This window comes from Sciurus vulgaris, assembly GCF_902686455.1.
Source record: "Sciurus vulgaris genome assembly, chromosome: 5".
NCBI lineage: Eukaryota > Metazoa > Chordata > Mammalia > Rodentia > Sciuridae > Sciurus > Sciurus vulgaris.
In genome coordinates, this window is record NC_136465.1 from 77,591,191 (window position 1) to 77,616,907 (window position 25,717).

The window sequence follows — 25,717 nt, forward strand, 5'->3', positions numbered from 1 at the left end:
GAAAATCAGCATTTATGTTTCTTTTCATTATTATGATTTCCAACTTTTAAGGCCTATGTAGTTCTTGGAACTTTAAACCTTTGCAGATATTTAGCACATAATTCCATATTCCCTAAAGTCACTGCTCCTTAGCTGTTTTCTTGGTGAATGAATTATTTTTTCTGAATTTATTTGGCTTTTTTATAGACTAATCTATTTGATCCTATAAATAAGATTTCTGTTTGTTTAACAAACTATTATACTTAGATACATTCTAGTACTTATTTACTTTATGGATATATCAACTATTTTAAGTTTGGGACTCTGCTTATTTATCTTTCAGACCTAGGGTGAAACAGGTATCCTTCACATGGAAAACATTTAACATCATTACTATTTAAAATTTAATTAACATGTGAATATTGGGAATTAGAAATAATTAAATCTCTTTAAGCTAGACATCACAAATTATAGTCTTTTACCACTTTTGGTTGTGATAACAAGGCCAGAAAACTTTTAAAGGTAGAAATCTTTTTGATCATCATCATTAGGCAATATATACTAGGTGTGTGTATGTATGATCGCTTTACAAAATACCTAAATAAACGTGAAAATATATAACAAATTACATGAATAAATGAAGCAGCTGATGTTACTCAGAGCTGAAATCAAATAGGATTTTTATTTGCACAGTGTATACAATTTTACAAATAATGCTAATGAAATTATCAGTCACTTCTATAATATCCTTTTCTAGTGCCTTAATTATTTTTCATGAAATTCTATTATTCTCAAATTTCTAAATTTTAGAAATTTTAAAGTTTAGACTTCTTATTTCTTTCAAATGCAATGTGTGCTCTGAATATTTCACTGTTAATTAATGTTATTTCTCTCTCTTTGTCCTCAAGGTTTCTTTTTGTACTTACCGTAATAAAAAGTTTGTTGGTTAAAATGTTAGTGGTATTGATTGAAAACTGCACAAGACCCTGTTCATTAGTAGTTGCATTGTAAAGATAATTGGCTCCACTTGCAGAGATGAAGATGAATTTATTGGGAATGGGAATACCTTTCCCATCTACCAGAAGCACCTAAAGAAAAAAAAGTATTTGATAATTTATATGGATAACAAAGATAACAGAACTCACATACAAAAATACCTTTAGTGCTGTAACTAAGTTTACCACGAAGCTTTTCTTCCATTTTGCTCCTCGGTGCTTTCATAACTGTTTTATTTTGGAAGCTTTGTAGTATTTCCATTAAGACTAGGGAGGTTTTAATTTTTTAAAAATTATTTTTCCAGGCAGGAGATTTTTAATAATTACATTTGTCACTTAGTACAAAATTACAGTGAATGTAAAAGGGCTGCTTTCCCCTTTTCACCTGGTGGGAGGCTAGAGTGCTTGGCTGTGCTGACTCTCTTCCTCCCTGAACGAAACATTTTTCTGTTTCATCTTCCCACAAATGGAGCTAATATTAGTGCCTCCTTCACGTGTCACAGTGAAGATTAAGCAAAATAATTCATTAAAAATATTAGAAGATATCTGATACATTTATTCCACAAATATTAGTTAATAACTTTACTATTATCTTCTGAAATAATCAGCTGTGAAAATCACATGAAAATATTTCTTTTTGAGGAAAATAAAATATTTATAAATTTATAAAACTGATAAAATCTTTTTTTAATATGAATAAAATCAATATTTTCCTTGCTTTATTCAATTATATACCTTACATATTAAAACAGTACAACAATAACCATGAAATGCATGATATATAATACCTATACCTAGAATTTGAACAATTTATTCACCTGTTTCTAATAGAAGAACAGATATAAAAAAGGATATTGGGAGTCACGTGAGAAACTGAAAATTCTGTTGCTAGCTGGATAAGGGCAGAAATGGTATTTATTTTGAAATGGGTAAGCAAGGAGATTTTATATAATAACTGTCATATTACATTAAGACTCTTTATTAGTAACATATTCAAATAGAAATGATATGACTGATTCTTTACTATAGGTTTGTACATTTCATCAGTGATATTTACAAAGGGAAATTCTAGTTCTTGGTTCCATGATTTTGGTTATATTGATTAATATATAATTTTATAAAACTGAATCAAGTTAATAACTGAATCAAGTGTGGGTTACATAATTGGGCCCTGGAATAACATCAACTGGAAATTTTGCCTACTTGTGAGTCACACTATACTCTACCTGTCCAGAAAAGGGGATTCCTCGTCTAAAGTGTGAGTCCACTCTCACGAACTTGAGTTTGGTTGCAATGTTTGTGATTTCACTTGTCCCATTTCCAGTGAATATCAGATCTGAAAAATATATAGAAAAGAGTAAATACTCTTGGAAGTTACTTTAGTCCTAAAATTTCCTTCCTATGTCAACCTTTCTTATCCTTATTTTGTTAATGAGAAATAAATCAATGTTCAGTATTTTATCTCCCATATTCATTTAGTACTCAAACCTGTTCCCTCTTCTCTGATCTTGGCTTCCACTCTGAGTTTCATTTCGTAGCCTTTATTTTTAATCTGGAACAAGTTTGTTTTTACTTCTTGGGTGATGCAGCCATTGCTGTTGAGCTGAGAATACAAAAATAATAAATGTCATACTGATTAACATCATTAATCACTAAATTTATTCCCTTTCTGATGCCAAGGAAACTTCTTGTTAAATTGTTAAATTGTTAATTGACCTTCAGGAACCTTATATTCATTTCTGCTTTGTAATCTCCAAGGTTAGTTTTCCAATGAAAATCTTATTTGACTAAGAATATAAATTCCTGTTTTTGGTAAGGGATATTTTGGGATAAGTTTGCCCTAATGTTCTCCTTCTAGTTAGTAAAATGGGTGCCTTCCTGGCTGAAATGGTGATAGTACCAGGACAGAAGACTGAATACTAACCTGCTGACTGAATTCCTCACAGAACTCTTTCTTGAAACAGTTACCAGAATGGAACGGCTTTCTACACATGCTCACAGTTGCAAGTCCTGGAACTGGTTTCCCATAGGTGTATCTATCATGTGAGAAATGAATCAGGAACTGAGAAAGGCCACCTGCATTTCCCACTACCAACCCTCCACAGAGTGGTTATTCTGTACAGTTCCCTACACATGGTTACCCTGTGTTAAACCACACAAAAACATGTCTGGGAAATGTACCTCTTCAAGAAGCATTATCCAAGCAACAGTAGGTGTTGGCGAGGATGTGGTGAAAAAGGTACACTCATACATTGCTGGTGGGGCTGCAAATTAGTGCAGCCACTCTGGAAAGCAGTGTGGAGATTCCTTAGAAAACTTGGAATGGAACCACCATTTGATCCAGCTATCCCACTCCTTGGCCTATACCCAAAGGACTTAAAATCAGCATACTACAGAGATATAGCCACATCAATGTTCATAGCTGCTCAATTCACAATACCAGATTGTGGAACCAACCAAGATGCCCCTCAATTGATGAATGGATAAAGAAACTGTGATATATATATATATATATATATATATATATATATATGCACATACACAATGGAATATTACTCAGCCGTAAAGAATAATAAAATGATGGCATTTTCAGGCAAATGGATGCAGTTGGAGAATATCATGCTAAGTGAGATAAGCCAATCTCAAAAAAACCAAAGGATGAATGATCTCACTGATAAGCAGATGATGACATATATAGAGGGTGGGAAGGGGGCAAGAATGGAGGAAGGAGGGACTGTATACAAGGATAAGAGGGGTGGGAGGGGTGAGAGGAAAAATAACAGAACAAATTGAAAACTATTACCCTAGGTAAATGTATGATTACACGAATGGTGTGCCTCTACTTCATGTACAGAGAAACAAGATGTATCCCATTTGTTCACAAAAAATGAATTAAAAAAGGAGAATTATCCATTAAAACCTTCAAAACCATTCTACACTCTGTCAGAAATATTTTAAGCTTTCTTCCTCTTAGCCTGTTTATTTTTATTATTCTTTTAATTTAGCGATTATAAAATCAAAAATTTATTCTGTATACCAAATGAGATTAGAGAGATGAAGAGAAAAAATAATAATAAGCAAATCCAAAACAATCATAACACACAACCTATCCATGAGAAAGAGAGAAGAGAGAGCGAGAGAGAGAGAGAGAAGAGAGAGAGAGAGAGAAGGGGGACCCTAGAATATCATGGGGTATATACAAAGTAATTTGTGGGGTTGTGTATGTGTGTACATTGTAATTAATTATTTTCTCTCCCTTTATAAAAATGAAATAATTGATAATCATTTTGCTTTGAGCATTAGCTTTTTTTTCTATTTGTGAATATTGATGTATCTCAATAAAAAAAAAAAAAAAAGGATCAGAGCAACTTATGCTGAAACCTAACCAAAATATAGATATCTGCCTTTAAGTTAGATATCTGTCTTTAGTTAGATGATGATTCCTTGGCTATTACTCTGATCCATAAGTACTTTTTGTTATTAATATTGTTTCCTGTGGCCCTAATAATCTTCTTTCAGATAGTCATGTGGTTTGCTCTACTCAGGTTTTCCTTAAATCTCACTCTTGGTAAGACCTCCACAGCCCTCCCTATGTAACTTTGCAACACCTACTAGTTCAAATTCCTTTCCTTATTTGAATTTTCCTTATAGCATTTATCATCTTCTAATGAGCCATATAATATTCTTGCTTTTTGATTATGATCTCTCATGCCTATTAGAAACATAACCTTCATAAAGTTGAAGATTTTTGTTTCTGATATTTGTTATATAATCAGAAAGTAGGTCCGTTATTGAACTAAAGAATGAATAACTTCTATGCCTTAAACTTATGAGTAAGAATGAATAACTTCTATATTTGTTAATTTTTAACTTTTATTGTTTTAGGAACTATTCGTTTCCATCATTGTCTAACATAATTTTAGTCCCTGGTTTGGTTCAACTATTGTCTTTCTCCCTCCCTCTTTCTCTTAGGTCCTAGGGATACTATTAAAGCCTTCTCTGTATATACCAATCCATATCATCAAAGATTTTGAGATGGTAGGATGGCTTCCCAACAGTTATGGGAAGGATTTCATGTTCTTTAAATAATTATCAAGAGCATTCACAAGATATTCCATTTTTCTTAGTTCTTCATTTCTTGGCTCATTTATATCTATATGTTCAATCCCCTTTTTGGTACTTATCACACATTTTAGGTGTTCTTTCTTTTGACATATCAGATACCTGAAATTCTATCCTTAACAAAGTCCAGAACATTTCCTTTTCCCCACACCTCAAAAGTTTAAACTTGAAATTCTTTCTATATAGTTCTTATGATTATTTTCCTTTTCTTTATAATTTATTCTTCATCATTTATATAATACCTTACATGACAAAATCATATTTACCATTAATGAAAAAGTGAAATTCATGCTATTACTGAATTTTACGGAAGCCAGCCTATGGCCTGTTGTGGTTTGGATGTGAGGTGTCCCCCAAAAGCTCAAGTGAGACAATGCAAGAAGGTTCAGAGGAGAAGTGATTGGGTAGTAAGAGTCTTAACCCAATCAGTGAATTAAACCCCTGATAGGGATTGATTGAGTGGTAACAGAAGTGGTAGGAGGAGGTGGAAATTGGGGTGTGTCTTTGGGGTGTATTTGTATCTGGCAAGTGTAAATCTCTCTCTCTCTCTGCTTCGTGATAAACACGTGAGATGCTTCCCTCTGTCACACTCTTCGGCCATGATGTTCTGCCTCCTCATGAGTCCCAGAGTAATGGAGTGGGCTTTTATGGACTAAGACCTCTGAAACTTCGAGCCCTCAAATAAACTTTTCCTCCTCTACAATTGTTCTGGTTGGATCCTGTAAGTCACAACAGTGAAAAAGCTGACTAAAACATGACCTTTTCCAGTAGAGCTGATAGTATGATTTTCATCATGGTAAGACTTGTTTATAAATGGATATTAACATTAAATGTAACCTTAATGTCAAGGAACACAGAAAATAATATTTAAAGAAATTATTAATTTGTGTTGATAAATTACATGTAATTATTTTATTGGGTATTTTGCAAGGCTATAAAGAAGTTTCGGTCAAATTCCTTCAATTTATTAATGAAGGATTTGAGCCTTAGAAAATAGACATTACTTACCTACTCTACACATAGTACTTCTGATTCCCAATTTGAGCTTAAAACATGTAAGTATTTATTAGCAGATAAACATCCAGAATATTTTGGAGAAAAGGTAGTCCAAATCATGTGAAGAGGAATGAGAAAGGGTGAATAATGGGCTTTGAGTGTAGGTAGACCTGAGGATAGGATAGAAGTTTTAATGGGAAGTTGAAAGATCTAGAAGAAGGTTGCTTTATTTAAGTACTATTTTTAGGGGTCATGAATTATGTGATATTTCTGTCCTTTCTCCTGTTTTATAAGATGGAGCATCTCTCAATGTCTTTCCTGATTCCGTAATGATAATTACCCTCTCCTTCCACTATACTCTGATAGTACATTGGAATATTCTGTTTCATCTGATTTTGTACCTTGAAGCATCTGACTAATCTACAAAAAAACCTCTGATCTGTTTTGGATAGGCTGTTTACCAACTAAGTGATCTTAGCAAGAAATAACTAATAAATCATGGTTCTCTGTGTATATGCAAAGGAGATAGGGCTACATTATTGATCTCATTTTACCTTTTTCAGAAAAGTAGTATTGCATATGCAACCAAATTAAAAGCAACTCGTTATTTTACCTCCATAATATCCTTGTCCAGCTGCTCTTGTAGGTATGTAGGTAACTGAACAAGATGGTGTTTTTCGAATTTTTGAGTTGGTGAACACCTTTAATCCCATACCCTGGAAAAATGATCACTCCCTTTATAAACTTGATTAGACTTTTAAAAATATTACCCTTAGAAATTTTCTGTGTAATTCCAATAGTCTTATATTAATTCCATGGAGATATACACAACTTGGGAAACACACTGTAGAAAAATCACTATAATTTATGGATTGTTCATATTTTTTCTTTATTATTTATTTTTGTTTAGTTGGGAAAAAAAACACATAACTATAATTAAAAAGCACCTGATGAATAGCCAGAGGTTGGGTCTAGCCTTAACTGACTTACTAACAGAAATCTTGTGCGATATTGAAAGACGTTTTACTTTTGTCATTGAATTCATTTTCTCAGCTGAAAAATGAAGTGGCAAGGTGAAATAAAAAATTACTAAAATTATTTATAAATAGAAAGTTTTAATAACATAAAAAACCCTAACACAGCACCCGCTTTACCTTGAGAAAACTATAAACATCATCTTCGTCATCACTTGATAAGGGAATGTAGACTGCTCCTCTACGAATGATATAAGAATGTACACAGCTCGCCTGCTCTTCCTCCTGCTGGTCCATATTGTCAGGAAAATCAGTGAGATCCTTCACAGTTAGCAGATTATAGACCTGTAACAGTAGGGAGATCAAAGGCAGAACTTTTCCCTGCTTTTTTTAAAAAAAATTATTCAGTGAATTGATAGAAATTGGATGATTATCATCAACCTTTTCTTGAGTACATTCAGATAGTTGGTACCTAGAGAGAATTTAAAGATTTGGTTGATTTTTAACAGTAAAACCTGCTTGGGGAATTGCTTTCAAAGAGTAATAAAATCTTAAATTGTGAAGTATTAATCAAAACTTCAGTGTGGAGTTTAGAGGTAAAACTAGATCATTTATTGGAAGGAGATATCTAACTTACCTCTGTGTATGATGATGATAATGCCCCATGGAATTTAGGTATGAATTGTTATTGCCCCCTGTTAAATTTTTATGTCTACTCAGCTTTGTTTTTGTACTGAAGAAGGCACATTAATGAGCATATATCATCCATTTTGGGTAGATAGACATTTATGCAATTGCAAAAAGAGATTACTTTTTTATGGAAAAAGAAGGATGACTTAGAACCAAATCCTCATAGCATAGAGCCAGAGGCCTGAATATTTATTCCTAGGCTAGAGTAAGATTGTCTTAACTGAAGACCTTCCAGCATCTGCCTGGCTTGATCTTTGAACTACTGTAGACTAGTAACTCCTGAGTGCCTGCCTTCTGTTTCCCCATTTTGTACAGGGCATCATTAGTGATCATTCCATAACAGTTCCACCATTGTGTGTTTGGTGTGTGGAGGCAAATGACTTAATTTCACTTTAGTTCAAGATATTCATAACTAGAGGTACTATACCTGAAGAATTACCCTGGGAAGCATCCTCTCTACTTGGATCTGATTTACATGGTGAAATTCAGTTTTTTTTGAGCTGTTGTTATTTAAAACGAGAATTTTAGGAACCACAGACAGAAGATTGAGTGTCTTTTACATGTGGGAGGATCATGAATCACTGGAGGTTAGCAGGCAGCCTATGAAGACCATCTCCAAAATTTCTCTGATAATAATCTCTGCCTATTGTCATTCATGCCTTTGCAGTGTTCTTCCCATGATGTATAGGACTGACTTGCATCCTGTATCCTGTATCCTGAGGGATATTGTGGATATGATAGTGTACAACTTCCAAGGCTAGGCCAAGAGCTTTAGCTCTCTTGGATCCCTCGTTCCCTACCAGAATATCTCTCTGGTAATAAGAAAGTCTCTGAGATGAGAAATATGATGGTAATGTGAAAAGCCCATCTTGGAATCAGATCTCCCAAATTCAGTCAACTTTGTAAGACTGCAACTCTGGCCAACATGTGGCAATAATCATATGAGAGATCACAAATCAGAGCCACCTAGATAAGTTGTTCTGAATGCCTGCCTCACAGAAACTAGATGAGATTAATAGGAAGTTACTGTGTTCGGTCACTAAGTTTTTGGGGAAAAGTGTTATGCAATAGTAGATAGCTCACAGCTTATACTTCTTTGCTTATTTACCTTTATCTCCAGTAGAAGAAGAGTTAAATAGGCCCATCGGTGAAGATGCATTGTCCTTATTGGATAAATCAATGTTTTCTAGTTATTATTCAAAGCAAGTGAGCTTAAATATTTCTATAACTTAAAAAGCTGAAATCTCCATTTATGATTATGATCCTGTCTCATCTCCATAACACTCAAAACTTGTATGCAACCAAAACAACCATTAAATTTATTGACTAGGGGCTAGGGATGTGACTCACTGGTAGAGATCTTGACTAGCATGTGTGAGCACTGGGTTCAATTACCAGCACCACATAAAAATGAATAAATAAGAAACCTTTAAAAAATTTATATGACTAAACAGAGTAGATATAAATATTGAGAAGTAGACTAAATTCTATTAATATATGCTGAAAGTAATAGTTAGAATAGACTACCATATATAGGAAGTGTAAAATAATTGTGTTCCAAAGAAAATAGAGAGAAAATTCCCTTTTCCAGGTTAACTCTTGATGCCATCTTATAATTAAGTAGAGAAATAAAATTGCTCTTCAGTGTGAGAAGTATTATTTTATGAAGAGCTATTTTGAACTATTAAAATAGTAGAGAAGAACTTTGATTATGTGCTTCAAGCTGAAGGACATTAATTTTGATGAACAAAAGTTTATTTTGTTTTTGTTCTAGTTTCTACTTAATATATATGTTTTGATGAACAAAAGTTTATTTTGTGTTTGTTCTAGTTTCTGGTTCATATATATGAATTTTAAACCTGTGAAGTACCTATACCTTTGGTATACCAAAGGTATACCTATACCAAAATAAACTTTAATATTACCGATTTACCTCCCCAACATAGAAAAATAGCAATACTTCCCCTCCAGGCAAATTAATCAGTCCTTTAAAATGTTATTCATGAGGTAGTTAAAGCTATAAAATTTACCATAACTTTTAAATATTTGATTTTTTTAGAAATACATGAGAGTGGGATGTATTTTGACATATTACACATACATGAGTATAACTTAACTCTAATTAGGATCCCATTCTTGTGGTTTAACATAAAGTGGAATACACTGGTCTACCATAACTTTTTGACAAAGATAAAATCACATTTTTTTACATTATGCTGAAAATTTTCAAAATACAAATAACCTAGTTTTCTATTTAAAACTTGGAGATGTAGTTTCTAAAAATTTCCCTTCCTTCTGATAATTGTTTCTTTGAAAACTATGTATTTGACAGTATTTTTTTCTAAATGGTAATAACATTTTTTTTGCTCTTTTTCTGAGTCACATATAGCCTTTTACGAATTATTCCTAATAATGACAGTTCAGTAAGGACAGGACTGTAATACACTTATTTCTTTTTCCTCTGCTCCTGCAACAGATCCAGCACATAGTGGGCTTAAAATAAGAAGAAGAATGATAAGACAGTAAATAAATTAGCATGACATGTCAGGAGTTAACACCACAAATTATTACAACTACAAGAAAAAGCAGAAAATCAGAATTTTAGTCTGTGAATCAGTGTTTCTATCAAAGATGTAGTAGGGAATTTTTAAAAAATTATTGAAAATAATTTGTGAATTACTTATTAGCATTTTCACAGATCCCAAGGAATACAGAGACATGAATAGATCTGTTAGAAGGTGCGTGACTTCCCTAAGATGCTTTCTTCTCTTTCTTTCTTTTTTTTTTTTGTTTTTTTTTTTCTTGTGGTGCTGGGGATTGAACCCAGGGCCTTGTGCATGTGAGGCAAGCACTCTACCAACTGAGCTATATCTCCAGCCCCCTAATGCTTTCAAGTATCAATTTTATAGCAAGTTTATTTACTCCTGAGACGAAAAATATTTTATTTAGGACAGAAGTCATATTATGTAATACTTTTAGCAACTCATTAATCTGTTCTCTTTTTTGAACATAAACTGTCTCATAGTGAAGAATCTAAACAAAATGTACCTTTCATTAAGATTATTGAAGACATTAAAATGAAAACATTAGATTCGATTCCTTATAGAAATAGAAGTTGTGCCATAGGGAGAATCAAAACTTGCAGGCAGAGTTTCAGAATCACATCTCAGTACTTACTTCTGGGTAATCTTGCACAAATACCTCAATTGTCCAGTTCTTAGTATTGTCATCTTAAAATGAGGCTATTATATACTCTCTGGGATGCTGGGGTAAGTAGGTGAGAACACCTCTGTGGGACAGGGAGAGAAACTATCAGGGACTACATAAGTGGTAAGTATCTTTGTTGTCATATTTTACTTTCAGTAGAGGCTTCTCTTGCTCTGAGCCCTTTTCATGGTCTTCCTGATCCCTGAACTCTGACCGGAACTCACCGAGGATACAGAGAATTCAGCTTCAGGCCTCATGAGCAGCACACTTTGGTCCACAGCATGGATGGCACAGAGGGACTGAGGAGAAGCTATGATTCTCAGGTGGGCATGTGAGGCTGGAAGTGTTTGTCCTGGGCTGAAGCTCAAATCCACCTGTGAAATTGAAAGAAAAGTCAAAAAAGTCAACTTTCTGATTCAATCATGCATTTACATGCATCTCTTGAGTCATCCTTACATTCAGCTTTGTAGGACTACATCAGGATTGTCAATTGGGAACCTCTTTTCACGTCTTTTCTTCATTGTTTATTGAAAAGGTTTATTATTTTTTTATTATCAACTACATTTCTTTAATTTAGGTAGATTCTAGATTGTTCAGGGAATAGGAGTCCTTTGAGAAATGCCAACCCTTTGAAATATAGCCACATCAATTAAATTTGACCAAAGATTTGGGTTTTTTTTTTTTGTTCATTTTAGATGTCCATGACAGTAGTGTATTTTGACATATTATACATTCATGGAGTATAATTTATACTAATTAGGATCCCATTCTTGTGATTGTATATGATGTGGAGTTTCACTGGTTATGTATTCATATATGAACATAGGAAAGTTATGTCCCATTTATTCTACTGTCTTTCCTATTCCCATTCTGCCTCCTTTCCCTTCTTTCCCCTTTGTCTAATCCAATGAACTTCTATGCCCTACTCATTGTGTGTTAGCATCTTCATATCAGAAAGAACATTCAGCCTTTGGGATTGGCTTACTTCACTCAACCTAATAGTCTCCAGTTCTATCCATTTACTGGCAAATGCCATAATTTCATTCTTCTTTATGGCTGGGTAACATTCCTGTGTGTGTGTGTGTGTGTGTGTGTGTGTGTGTGTCACATTTTCTTTATTCATTTATCTGTTGAAGGGCACCTAGGTTAATTCCATAGCTTAGCTATTGTGAAAAAAACGTTTAATCCTTGTTCAATATATCAATCTTCTCCCAAGACATTAACTTAGACATCACAAGGATAGCTTGTTTGAATTTTAGAGGCCCATTGATGTTTCTGGTATATGAAAGGTATCTCTTGTTATTTGTATTTGTCCTATAGTTGTTTGGAACTTCTGAGTATTGACCTTATATATACATACAGTGGAGTCAGCAAAGAGTTAATATAAAACTGAATTATATTTTATGTGGTGGCAGCTTTGAGTAATTAAAACAGTGCTGTACTAGAAGCCTGAAGTTTTGACTCTGCCATTAATTTATTGGGAACCACTGAACAACTCATTTTACTCTTCTGGGTCCACTTTTCTTTGGGATAAAATTGATGGTAGCTATAGTATCACTTACTTGTGTTCTTACCATTTTATGTTGAATCACTTACCTTGTTGGCTAAGCAATTTTCAATTTCAAAATTCTCAGAATCTCCGATAACTTCTCCATCTGGTAAAATGGTAAAGAGGAGCACTCGTGCGATAGGAGCGATGTTTAACTCCACAGAGAGGGACAAGGAAAAACTGCCTTTCACTGGAGTGTGGAAAGAGTGAGAAATGTGGTGGTGAGTTAGGACACTATTGCTTGATCTCACCCAGTTCAGAACTGTGCCTATGCATTTGGTGACTTAGTCTCTTTAAATGTCATTTAAGTTATTTGGTGATATTAATAGACTGATGTCTCCCTTCATGACTTCAATTGTACATTAAATTAACAAGATTCCTTTCACTTACACCTTTCTTCATCTAATTTTCCACCTAACTGATGCCTAAATCAACTTAAATATTAGTATCTTCAAGTCGCTCCACATGTATGCACAATGAATGGTGATCATTTTATTTAGACTTCAGACTAGAGGTGATTTTCAACTTAAATAGTGCTCAAATTTGTAAGATATTTTTCAAATATGTGACTTTTAAAATCTCAGAATATGAAAAAAAATCATGGGCACTAAACTTCCTAAAGAATATGTAGAACTTCAACTTTTCATTGCAGTTTTAAGCTCTTACAAGTCCTATTAATGTGTGTCTACCAGAAGTGTTGAATAGTACTCAGCACATTGAAAAGCACATTAAAATTTAAGACTAGCTAAAAGAAACAAAAGACCAGATGCAATATTTCTGTTTTCTGAAAGTTTCAATGCTGACTTGAGTTTATGACCCACATTTAGTTGAATAAAAGTAATTGTAAAACAAAAAAAACTAAGGAATTTTTTTTTAATGATAACAAAGAGTTTGGAATATTGGTTCACAAAAGGACGGAAAACAATCTGTCATTTGTTCCACACCTTCCTTCCTCTTCTCCACATCCTATACCCAGACACCCAGCTATAAGGCTTCACAGTCCTGCATTTCCAAGTTTTCCAGTCACGTATTCTTGGTACAATTAGGCTACATATAGAAAAACAAAGTCTTTAGACATTGTTATTGTCAAAATAACATAGGACAAGGACATTATAATCATAGATAAATTACAACTGATTTTCCCTTTTGACTATAAGTGTTTAAAAATTAAGTCTAATATCCTTCAGTAAATTTTGTAAAGTATTACATTAGGATGAGAAAGTCTAATGTACAGCATGAATATTATAGTTAACAAAAATATACTGTATTTGGGATTTCTGCTGAGTAGGTTGTAGCTGCCCTTGGTACATATACAATAAAATGTGCAACCAGGTGAGATAATGTATCTATTAATTTGGATCACTATAGTAACCATTTTGTTTCCTACATTATCCCATAACATCATGTTGAACACCTTATATATGTACAGATAAAATTTATTTTTTTAAAAAGTGTCTTAAAGCCCTGCTATTGGTGATGCTCAGTTAAAAGAGGCTTAACTCTCTGTAAAAATGGATTTTTTCCAACACTATATAAAGTTTAACTTAACATTGTTTGCTGTGAGGTGCTTATGTAGCAAAACTCATAAGCACTCATAAGGTTGGGAGGAAATGGGATTTCTAATGTCACTTAAGCAGTGCCATGTCATTCATAGCATTGTCCAATTGGACAGGTCAAATTTCATTTCCAATCTTGAAAAAGACATAAATTTCCCCTCTAAAATGATTTCAGTCCTTTCATCACTGTGTCTTGAGCTAACTATAGAAAGCAGAGTAGACTTGAAATATCATAAAATCAGAGAGAGGAGTTAGAGCAGACATCTTTTCTGAAAAGAATAATTTAAAGAAATTAAACTCCTTATTACTGACATTTGTGAGGGTTTTGTTATTTAAAATCTATATTCTGAATTTTAAACATATTCAAAAATAGTCTGAAATTAGAACTTTGAATGCTGTACAGAATAGTGTAAAAACAATAACAATGGGAGCCAATCCAAGTTGAGCAATTAAAAAAGTCAAAGTTAAACAAGTGGTGAACAAATATAGAATGTTAGGGTTTTCAATGATTCTTAATGGAGAGCAACTGCATAATTTGTAACAATTATAACATACAATTAAAAATTTCTAATAAATAATTGGTATTTTATTTTCCAAATTGTTAGGGAGAGGGACCATAAAAATAAAAGAAAATGTTAGACACAGAACAAGTTCAAATAGTTATTAAATTTAGTTCTGTGGTGAGGTGGAGGCTGGCAAAATGTTTGCCTTAGGTTAGAATTTAGATACTACAATGTTCATGTTTCTCTTTTAATCCTTCACATGGATAAAATTAGGATAGAAAATAAACTTGGTTCCCTTCCTCCAATTTATTCATGCAGTAAACCCAATTTAATGTATGAAGTGCTTAAGGTCTGGCACAGAAAGAAACTTTATTACTATTCTTCCAATTTTTCATAATTATCTTTCCTTCTCTGCAATATTAAGATGAATAGTATACATTTATTTTTAGGGAGAAAATGGAAGGAAGCTTAGATTTTAAAAAGGTTTTACTTTAGTGTCAAATAGAAGAGATGAACTAAAGTGAACAAACTAGTGTACCTTAAAAGAGTGTCTGAGGGGTTTTCAGGATGGCAGAAGAGAGGAGGTCATTTTCTTGGTTGCTCTGTGGAGTGAAACCAAGAAAGCAGACAGGCAACTTCTCAGCAAGTTGGGTGAATAACGACAACAACAACAACAAAAAGCTGGGGACTTTTCTAGAATTTAAAACTGGACATTCAAAGCAGATTTGGACTCAGGAGGTTGGATGTAATAAAATAAGGAAGAAATCCCTAGCAGCACAGCCACTACCATGGCTAGACCGCAAGCACCAGCCAGAGCGGTCACAATATCCACTGCACAATATTCATGTGTAGAGAAAACAAGCTGCCATCTCTCCAGGTAATGTGCAAAGGACAAAGGAAGGAAATGTTTTGCAACCACTGTGTGGGGGCCCACAGTTGAGGTGACTGATTTCTGGCAAACCTGAGTTCAGCCCCAAATACAGGCCCAGTAAACACACTGCATGGCATCGAGTGTGCTTAAGTGACCAGAAAAAAATCAAACGTGAAGAGAGGTTTACACTGGGTACAACTGGTTGTGAAAACCCACCCAACTTTACCCCTGTCCCTCCAATCTGACTGCTTGCTGGACAGGCTGGGAGAGAGAGGCTGCTGGCCAGGAACTATGAAGGGCAGGGGCAGAAGGGTTTGGAGACTGAACCCAAGACCAGGAAACATGGGGTCTGAGGTAACACAGGGGTCTTAGAATTGGGTCCCCCACCACATGAGTGGAACCCAGCGGGGATCCCTGGGGTACAGTCTTCCAGTATGGACCAGCAAGTACTGGGCACTAGAGGTGTGCTGATTTAAAATCTCCAGACTGATTAGCATTCAGTAAAGAGCCTGGAGCCCACCTAAGCCTAAACTGCACCTCCAGGAATTCCACTTATGGGAGCACCACCTTCACTCCAGCAATTTAGAGGGTGGATCATCACACTCCAGACATCCCCACCTAAAGCTGCTGGGAGAAAAGGAGGATCTTTTGAACTCCAATGGAAAGAATTTTTTAACTGTTCGTCAAGATTTTTAAAAATTCTTTTCTCTGTTTAATTGTGACCTTAATGGTACATGGACCTTTTTACATATTCCCATTTTTTTTTTCTCATTTCTAGCATTTTGAAAGCCAGTTATTTTTCATGGATTAGTTTTTTGTGAACTAGCATGTTTGATTAATATAGTTTTGTTTGTATTCTTTTATTATTTTCTAAAATTTTTACTTTACAAATTTTTTTTCTCCCACCTGTTCCCCTTCATTCTCTCCTTTCTTCGAACAGCCAATCTCTATTGTTCTTTCACTCTTCCTTTAATTTTTTATTTCTTCTTTTCTCCTCCTTCCTCATAATTATCACATCCTATATAATTTCTGTTCTCTCCCTGTCTACCATTTGAAATTATAAACCCTTTTGCAAACTTGTTGTTTTATTGTAGGCAATAACTGATCATAACATTTCTGTTTATTGTGACAATTAAAATTGTAGATGTCATAGTAGGAACTATTTGGTTTAAAGCTGCATATTGTTTGCATTGGTTGTTGTTGTTATTTGTCTCCCTCTAAACAGTGAGGTACTGGAAACCTTCAGCAACACTATAAGTCCACAGAGTAGAAACTCTACTGCCTCAGATCCATACTGTTAGATGGGTAGACACAACAAGCAACATGAAAAATCAAGGGAACAAGTCACCCCAAACAAACCAAGATACTCCAATAGCAGAATCCATGACGCCGCAGTGGAAGAAATATCAGAGAAGTAGTTTAGAATGTACATTGTTAAGCTGATCTGTGAAGTAAGGGACAGTATAAGAAATGAAATCAGAAAGAAAATACATGAAGTGAAAGATCACTTCAATAAAAAGGCAGAGAGTCTGAAAAAGAAAAAAAAAACAAGCAGAAATCCTCAAAATGATGGAAACAATAAACCAAATTAAAATTCAATAGAAAGCATCACCAACAGACTAAACCACTTGTAAGACAAAACCTCAGGCAATGAAGACAAAGTACATAATCTTGAAAATAGAGTGGACCATGGAGAGAAAATGTTAAGAAACTATGAACAAGACTTCCAAGAACTATGGGATAATCTGAAGAGACCAAATTTCAGATTTACTGGATAGGTGAAGGCATGGAGATAGAGACCAAAGGAATGCACAATCTTTTCAATGAAATGATAACGGAAAATTTCCTAAACCTAAAGAATGAAATGGAAAATCAAATACAAGAGGCTTACAGGACGCGAAATGTACAAAAATACAACAGACCCACATCAAGGCACATTATAATGAAAATGCCTAACATACCGAACAAGGATAGTATTTTAAAGACTGCAAGAGTAAAATATCAGATTATGTATAGGGGGAAACCAATTCAGATCTCAGCTGATTTCTCAACCCAGACCCTCAAAGCTAGGAGGTCCTGGAATAACATATACCAAGCTCTGAAAGAAAATGGATGCTAACCAAGAATCCTATATCCAGCAAAATTAAGCTTCAGATTTGAAGATGAAATAAAACCTTCCAATACAAACAAAAGTTAAAAGAATTTGCAACTAGAAAGCCTGCACTACAGAATATTCTTAACAAAATATTCCATGAAGAAGAAATGAAAAAACAAAAAAAAGTGAAAACCAGCAAAGGGAGTAAATACACTAAAGGAATAATCAAAGGAGAAACTAATTCAAATTAAAAACTAGAAATAAACCCAAATGATGGAACACAAATCATATCTCAATAATAACCTTGAACATTATTGACCTAAACTCATCAATCAAAAGACACAGACTGGCAGATTGAATTAAAAAACAAGACCCAACAATATGCTGTCTCCAAGAAACTCACTTCATAAGCAAATACTTCCACAGACTGAAGATGAAAGAAAGGGGAAAAAACATATCACTCACATGGATCATGAAAACAAGCAGGGGTTTCTATCCTCATATCAGATAAAGTTGAATTTAAGCCAAAGTTAATAAGAAGGGATAAAGTCATTTCATACTTTTAAAGGGAATCACACATCAACAAGACATAACAGTTTTAAATGTTTATGCCCCAAACAATGAAGCATCTGTGTGCATCAAATGAACCCTTCTCAATTTCAAGAATCAAATAGACCACAACACAATAATCAAATAGACCATTGGGTAACTTTAACATGGCTCTGTCACCACTGGATAGATCCTCCAAACAAAAACTAAATCAAGAAGCTATAGAACTAAAAAATTGGTAATTCAGACTTAACAGACATATGCAAAATATTTCTGCCATCAATGACTGAATTCACTTTCTTCTCAGAGCACACAGATCCTTCTTTAATATAAACCATGTTATGTAAGCTATCACATATCTTGCCTTACAATTGTAATAGTACCTTAATATATTTTTAACATTTGTAGGGTTATTTTGATAGCTCCTTTTCCATTAATATTAGTTCTTGCTTTAGAATTGTTTCATTTTTATCAAATTTTAGCAGTATTATTTCTTCTCTATTTCACATATTTTTGTTCCTACTCTTATTTTTTCCTTCCTACTGTATAATTTGAAAGTAATTTGGCTGTTATTCTAGCTTTTTTCTAATGAGTACTTTGTTGAAAATGTTCATCTGAGTGCTGTTTCATCATAGAGATCCTGCTATTTTTATCACTTAGTTCAAAGCACTTTTACTTACTTTCCTTGTGCTTTTCCCTTGACCTCTGAAATATTTATAAGTATGCCTCTTAATTTTGAAATAGTTTACATGTGGGAGTGGTGTTCTATATATCTTAAGGTGATCGATTTCTAATGTAATAAATCATGCAGGAAACAGTCTGCATGATTTCAAAGTTAAAAAGTAATGGAAATGCTTTATATATTGATTTTATTGGTTACATACATGTCAAAACTGATCAGACTGCATACTTCAAATATGTGCATTTTATTGTACTTCAGTTTTACCTCAAGAAAGCCATGGGAAAGGAAGAGTGTTTGATATACTGTAGGCTATCAAACATATCTATTAACCATTGTTGAATTTAAAAAGATGCCAAAGAATCATAAGGAAGCTCTTTATTTCCTTATTGTCTTCCTTCTTGTTATGAAGGAATAATAAAAAAATAATTTCCCCATTTGTGAATCATTACTGAGGGGAAAGGATAGATGTGTTAGGGAAGAAATGGGGAGATGGATTTGAGGGTACTCACTGTCTCCTGACTCTACAGATAGAGCGTGCGTCCCTGATCTGACGATGCCTCCCTTAGCCATAATCTGAAATGAAAAATAAACAGAAAAGAGACTTGACCTCTTTGACTTTGACCCACTTTTATTTGTTGAGTCTGCTGGAGGGAATCAACCTGATAAAAAACTGGAGATAAGGAAGCATGGATGAGAATTACTTGTGGTGCCCAACTAATTTATTTTCACATTTTTGTACCCATTGGCCACTTTTGTCTACTGATAAGACTCAAATACATTCCACTGCCTTATTCTTACCACATAATAGAAAATGAGTTCTTTGAGCTTTCCCATGGCTTGTCCATCCAGTATGTAGTGTGCCTTGATATTCTGTGTTTGGCCACAGAGCAGGGTACCAGCCACAGGCTCCAGGTAAAGGTAACTCCCACTTAAGGAGAAAACATGACTTGCAATGTGTTGAGCTCCCTGGTGTTCTTCTTGGATCCATAGATAGTTAAAACATACATCAGGTTGCTGGTGGTAGACCTGATACAACAGAAAAGCAAAGAAACAAAATTATCTTGAAATACTTTACCTAGTTTCTTACCAAAATGAATAGTTAAAACTATGTGTCTTCTACTCTATGAGTCTCTCTCACACCCACTGACCACCAAATACCCGAGTTGTCAGCATCCATATGTTGAAGATATTAAAAAGAAGTCATCCACAAATTTGTCTCCTTTTTCCTGATTCTACTGACTTGTCACTACTTTGATTTTTTTTGTTTTCCTTCTTCTACTTTTCAGAGCTGGAGGAAAAATGATGTTCAAAGACTAAATCAGCCAAATGAGCAGAAAAGAGAATCATCAGATAACTGAAATCCCTTGTAAATTGCTTTAATTGAAATTATATTATATACATTAATGTAATATATTATCTTACTGATCTCAAAATCGCTTACAAATAATCCTCAGAAAATCAGCATTTATGTTTCTTTTCATTATTATGATTTCCAACTTTTAAGGCCTATGTAGTTCTTGGAACTTTAAACCTTTGCAGATATTTAGCACATAATTCCATATTCCCTAAAGTCACTGCTCCTTAGCTGTTTTCTTGGTGAATGAATTATTTTTTTCTGAATTTATTTGGCTTTTTTATAGACTAATCTATTTGATCCTATAATAAGATTTCTGTTTGTTTAACAAACTATTATACTTAGATACATTATAGTAATTATTTACTTTATGGATATATCAACTATTTTAAGTTTGGGACTCTGCTTATTTATCTTTTCAGACCTAGGGTGAAACAGGTATCCTTCACATGGAAAACATTTAACATCATTACATATTTTAAAATTTAATTAACATGTGAATATTGGGAATTAGAAATAATTTAAATACTCTTTAAGCTAGAATCAACAAATTATAGTCTTTTACCACTTTTTGGTTGTGATAACAAGCAAGAAAACTTTTAAAGGTAGAAATCTTTTGATCATCATCATTAGGCAATATATACTAGGTGTGTGTATGTATGATCGCTTTACAAAATACCTAAATAAACGTGAAAATATATAACAAATTACATGAATAAATGAAGCAGCTGATGTTACTCAGAGCTGAAATCAAATAGGATTTTTATTTGCACAGTGTATACAATTTTACAAATAATGCTAATGAAATTATCAGTCACTTCTATAATATCCTTTTCTAGTGCCTTAATTATTTTTCATGAAATTCTATTATTCTCAAATTTCTAAATTTTAGAAATTTTAAAGTTTAGACTTCTTATTTCTTTCAAATGCAATGTGTGCTCTGAATATTTCACTGTTAATTAATGTTATTTCTCTCTCTTTGTCCTCAGAGTGTTTCTTTTTGTACTTACCGTAATAAAAAGTTTGTTGGTTAAAATGTTAGTGGTATTGATTGAAAACTGCACAAGACCCTGTTCATTAGTAGTTGCATTGTAAAGATAATTGGCTCCACTTGCAGAGATGAAGATGAATTTATTGGGAATGGGAATACCTTTCCCATCTACCAGAAGCACCTAAAGAATAAAAAAGTATTTGATAATTTATATGGATAACAAAGATAACAGAACTCACATACAAAAATACCTTTAGTGCTGTAACTAAGTTTACCACGAAGCTTTTCTTCCATTTTGCTCCTCAGGTGCTTTCATAACTGTTTTATTTTGGAAGCTTTGTAGTATTTCCATTAAGACTAGGGAGGTTTTAATTTTTTAAAAATTATTTTTCCAGGCAGGAGATTTTTAATAATTACATTTGTCACTTAGTACAAAATTACAGTGAATGTAAAAGGGCTGCTTTCCCCTTTTCACCTGGTGGGAGGCTAGAGTGCTTGGCTGTGCTGACTCTCTTCCTCCCTGAACGAAACATTTTTCTGTTTCATCTTCCCACAAATGGAGCTAATATTAGTGCCTCCTTCACGTGTCACAGTGAAGATTAAGCAAAATAATTCATTAAAATATATTAGAAGATATCTGATACATTTATTCCACAAATATTAGTTAATAACTTTACTATTATCTTCTGAAATAATCAGCTGTGAAAATCTACATGAAAATATTTCTTTTTGAGGAAAATAAAATAGTTTTATAAAATTTATAAAACTGATAAAATCTTTTTTTAATATGAATAAAATCAATATTTTCCTTGCTTTATTCAATTATATACCTTACATATTAAAACAGTACAACAATAACCATGAAATGCATGATATAATAATACCTATACCTAGAATTTGAACAATTTATTCACCTGTTTCTAAGTAGAAGAACAGATATAAAAAAGGATATTGGGAGTCACGTGAGAAACTGAAAATTCTGTTGCTAGCTGGATAAGGGCAGAAATGGTATTTATTTTGAAATGGGTAAGCAAGGAGATTTTATATAATAACTGTCATATTACATTAAGACTCTTTATTAGTAACATATTCAAAATAGAAATGATATGACTGATTCTTTACTATAGGTTTGTACATTTCATCAGTGATATTTACAAAGGGAAATTCTAGTTCTTGGTTCCATGATTTTGGTTATATTGATTAATATATAATTTTATAAAACTGAATCAAGTTAATAACTGAATCAAGTGTGGGTTACATAATTGGGCCCTGGAATAACATCAACTGGAAATTTTGCCTACTTGTGAGTCACACTATACTCTACCTGTCCAGAAAAGGGGATTCCTCGTCTAAAGTGTGAGTCCACTCTCACGAACTTGAGTTTGGTTGCAATGTTTGTGATTTCACTTGTCCCATTTCCAGTGAATATCAGATCTGAAAAATATATAGAAAAGAGTAAATACTCTTGGAAGTTACTTTAGTCCTAAAATTTCCTTCCTATGTCAACCTTTCTTATCCTTATTTTGTTAATGAGAAATAAATCAATGTTCAGTATTTTATCTCCCATATTCATTTAGTACTCAAACCTGTTCCCTCTTCTCTGATCTTGGCTTCCACTCTGAGTTTCATTTCGTAGCCTTTATTTTTAATCTGGAACAAGTTTGTTTTTACTTCTTGGGTGATGCAGCCATTGCTGTTGAGCTGAGAATACAAAAATAATAAATGTCATACTGATTAACATCATTAATCACTAAATTTATTCCCTTTCTGATGCCAAGGAAACTTTCTTGTTAAATTGTTAAATTGTTAATTGACCTTCAGGAACCTTATATTCATTTCTGCTTTGTAATCTCCAAGGTTAGTTTTCCAATGAAAATCTTATTTGACTAAGAATATAAATTCCTGTTTTTGGTAAGGGATATTTTGGGATAAGTTTGCCCTAATGTTCTCCTTCTAGTTAGTAAAATGGGTGCCTTCCTGGCTGAAATGGTGATAGTACCAGGACAGAAGACTGAATACTAACCTGCTGACTGAATTCCTCACAGAACTCTTTCTTGAAACAGTTACCAGAATGGAACGGCTTTCTACACATGCTCACAGTTGCAAGTCCTGGAACTGGTTTCCCATAGGTGTATCTATCATGTGAGAAATGAATCAGGAACTGAGAAAGGCCACCTGCATTTCCCACTACCAACCCTCCACAGAGTGGTTATTCTGTACAGTTCCCTACACATGGTTACCCTGTGTTAAACCACACAAAAACATGTCTGGGAAATGTACCTCTTCAAGAAGCATTATCCAAGCAACAGTAGGTGTTGGCGAGGATGTGGTGAAAAAGGTACACTCATACATTGCTGGTGGGGCTGCAAATTAGTGCAGCCACTCTGGAAAGCAGTGTGGAGATTCCTTAGAAAACTTGGAATGGAACCACCATTTGATCCAGCTATCCCACTCCTTGGCCTATACCCAAAGGACTTAAAATCAGCATACTACAGAGATATAGCCACATCAATGTTCATAGCTGCTCAATTCACAATAGCCAGATTGTGGAACCAACCAAGATGCCCCTCAATTGATGAATGGATAAAGAAACTGTGATATATATATATATATATATATATATATATATATATATATATGCACATACACAATGGAATATTACTCAGCCGTAAAGAATAATAAAATGATGGCATTTTCAGGCAAATGGATGCAGTTGGAGAATATCATGCTAAGTGAGATAAGCCAATCTCAAAAAAACCAAAGGATGAATGATCTCACTGATAAGCAGATGATGACACATATAGAGGGTGGGAAGGGGGCAAGAATGGAGGAAGGAAGGACTGTATAGAGGGATAAGAGGTGTGGGAGGGGTGGGAGGAATAAAAAAATAACAGAATGAATAAAAAACTATTACCCTAGGTAAATGTGTGATTACACGAATGGTGTGCCTCTACTTCATGTACAGAGAAACAAGATGTATCCCATTTGTTCACAATAAAAATGAATTAAAAAAGGAGAATTATCCATTAAAACCTTCAAAACCATTCTACACTCTGTCAGAAATATTTTAAGCTTTCTTCCTCTTAGCCTGTTTATTTTTATTATTCTTTTAATTTAGCGATTATAAAATCAAAATTTATTCTGTATACCAAATGAGCAAATTTAGATGAGAAGTAGAATAAAATAAATAATAAGCAAATCCAAAACAATCATAACACACATACCTACCCATGCATGAGAAAGAGAAAGAGAGAGAGAGAGAGAGAGAGAGAGAGAGAGAGAGAGAAGGGGGACCCTAAGAATATCATGGGGTATATACAAAAGTAATTTGTGGGGTTGTGTATGTGTGTACATTGTATATTAATTATTTTTCTCTCCTCTTTAATAAAAATGAAATAATTGATAATCATTTTGCTTTGAGCATTAGCTTTTTTTTCTATTTGTGAATATCTTTGATGTTATCTCAATAAAAAAAAAAAAAAAGGATCAGAGCAACTTATGCTGAAACTCCTAACCAAAATATAGATATCTGCCTTTAAGTTAGATATCTGTCTTTAGTTAGATAGATGATTCCTTGGCTATTACTCTGATACAGGACTGAGGCAGAAGCCTGGGAGTGTTGGTATTTTTAGCTTATAATAGTTAGGCTTGCATATTTCTTTATCCAGCCTGCTACCTCTGCTATTGCTTATTTGCCAGAATGAGTTTTAATTCTCAAGCTTTAAAGAAACTGCAAGAGTTATCTGTATTCAAAAAAGATAAAAGTGGAAGGGATGTTTATAGATCAGGTTCACTCCCTCAATTTACTCCTTAAGAATGGAGGATCAACTGGGCCTGGTGGTGCATACCTATAATCCCAGCAACTTGGAAGACTGAGGCAGGAAGAGTTTAAGTTCAAAGCCAGCCTCAGCAATTTGGTGAGTCCCTAAGTAACTTAATGACAACTCGTGTTTAAATAAATAAATAAATAGGCCTGGGGATGTGGCTCAGTGGTTAAATTTCCCTGGGTTCAATCTCCAGGGCCCAAAAAAAAAAAAAAAAAAAAAAAGAAAAGAAAAAGAAAAGAAAAGAAAGAATTGAGAGAAAAAAAGAAAGAAAAATAGCAGCACAGCAACATGCCTCAGTGAAATAGTGCCACTGGTAGTGAAGCATTCTCATGGCTGCTTATTTGAACCTACTGCCCTTATGGTCCTAATTTTGGTCACCAGATCATTTATTTTATGCTTAAGTCACTTCTTTAGAATTCTAATTATTGATTTGGCCCAATATTTTTTTAATTGTACAATGTACAGTTTATTTGAATCACTATGCAAATTAAGAATAAGAAAACATTAATAAAACCTGTCAAAAAATTTAAACATTGAATGGTATTTGATGCTTTTAAAGTTTAGTGATTAACGTGTTAGATGAGGTAATGGCATCTTTATGGTTTACAAATGAATCCATATTTGTGCACAGGTCACACCCAGGTTGAGTCCATTGGGACAAAACACAATCATACACAAGTTACAGTAAATGGATTTTTAAATTACAGATGGGCAGCAAAGGACAAGGAAATCTTAGGATTCCATCTGTCCACCTTCCCAAGACCATTAGTTTTGGCC

At 33.8% G+C, this 25,717-nt stretch overlaps 1 protein-coding gene across 1 annotated transcript in view; it reads right to left on the reverse strand.

The window, feature by feature from the left end:
• Window positions 1-25,717, reverse strand: part of LOC306662224 (pregnancy zone protein-like) — a 65,290-nt gene that overhangs the window by 32,698 nt on the left and 6,875 nt on the right. The window contains 4 exon segments of the mRNA XM_079141754.1: window positions 906-1,067; window positions 2,201-2,310; window positions 2,463-2,577; window positions 2,899-3,010. Of these exon segments, the coding sequence (XP_078997880.1) occupies window positions 906-1,067; window positions 2,201-2,310; window positions 2,463-2,577; window positions 2,899-3,010 (499 nt within the window).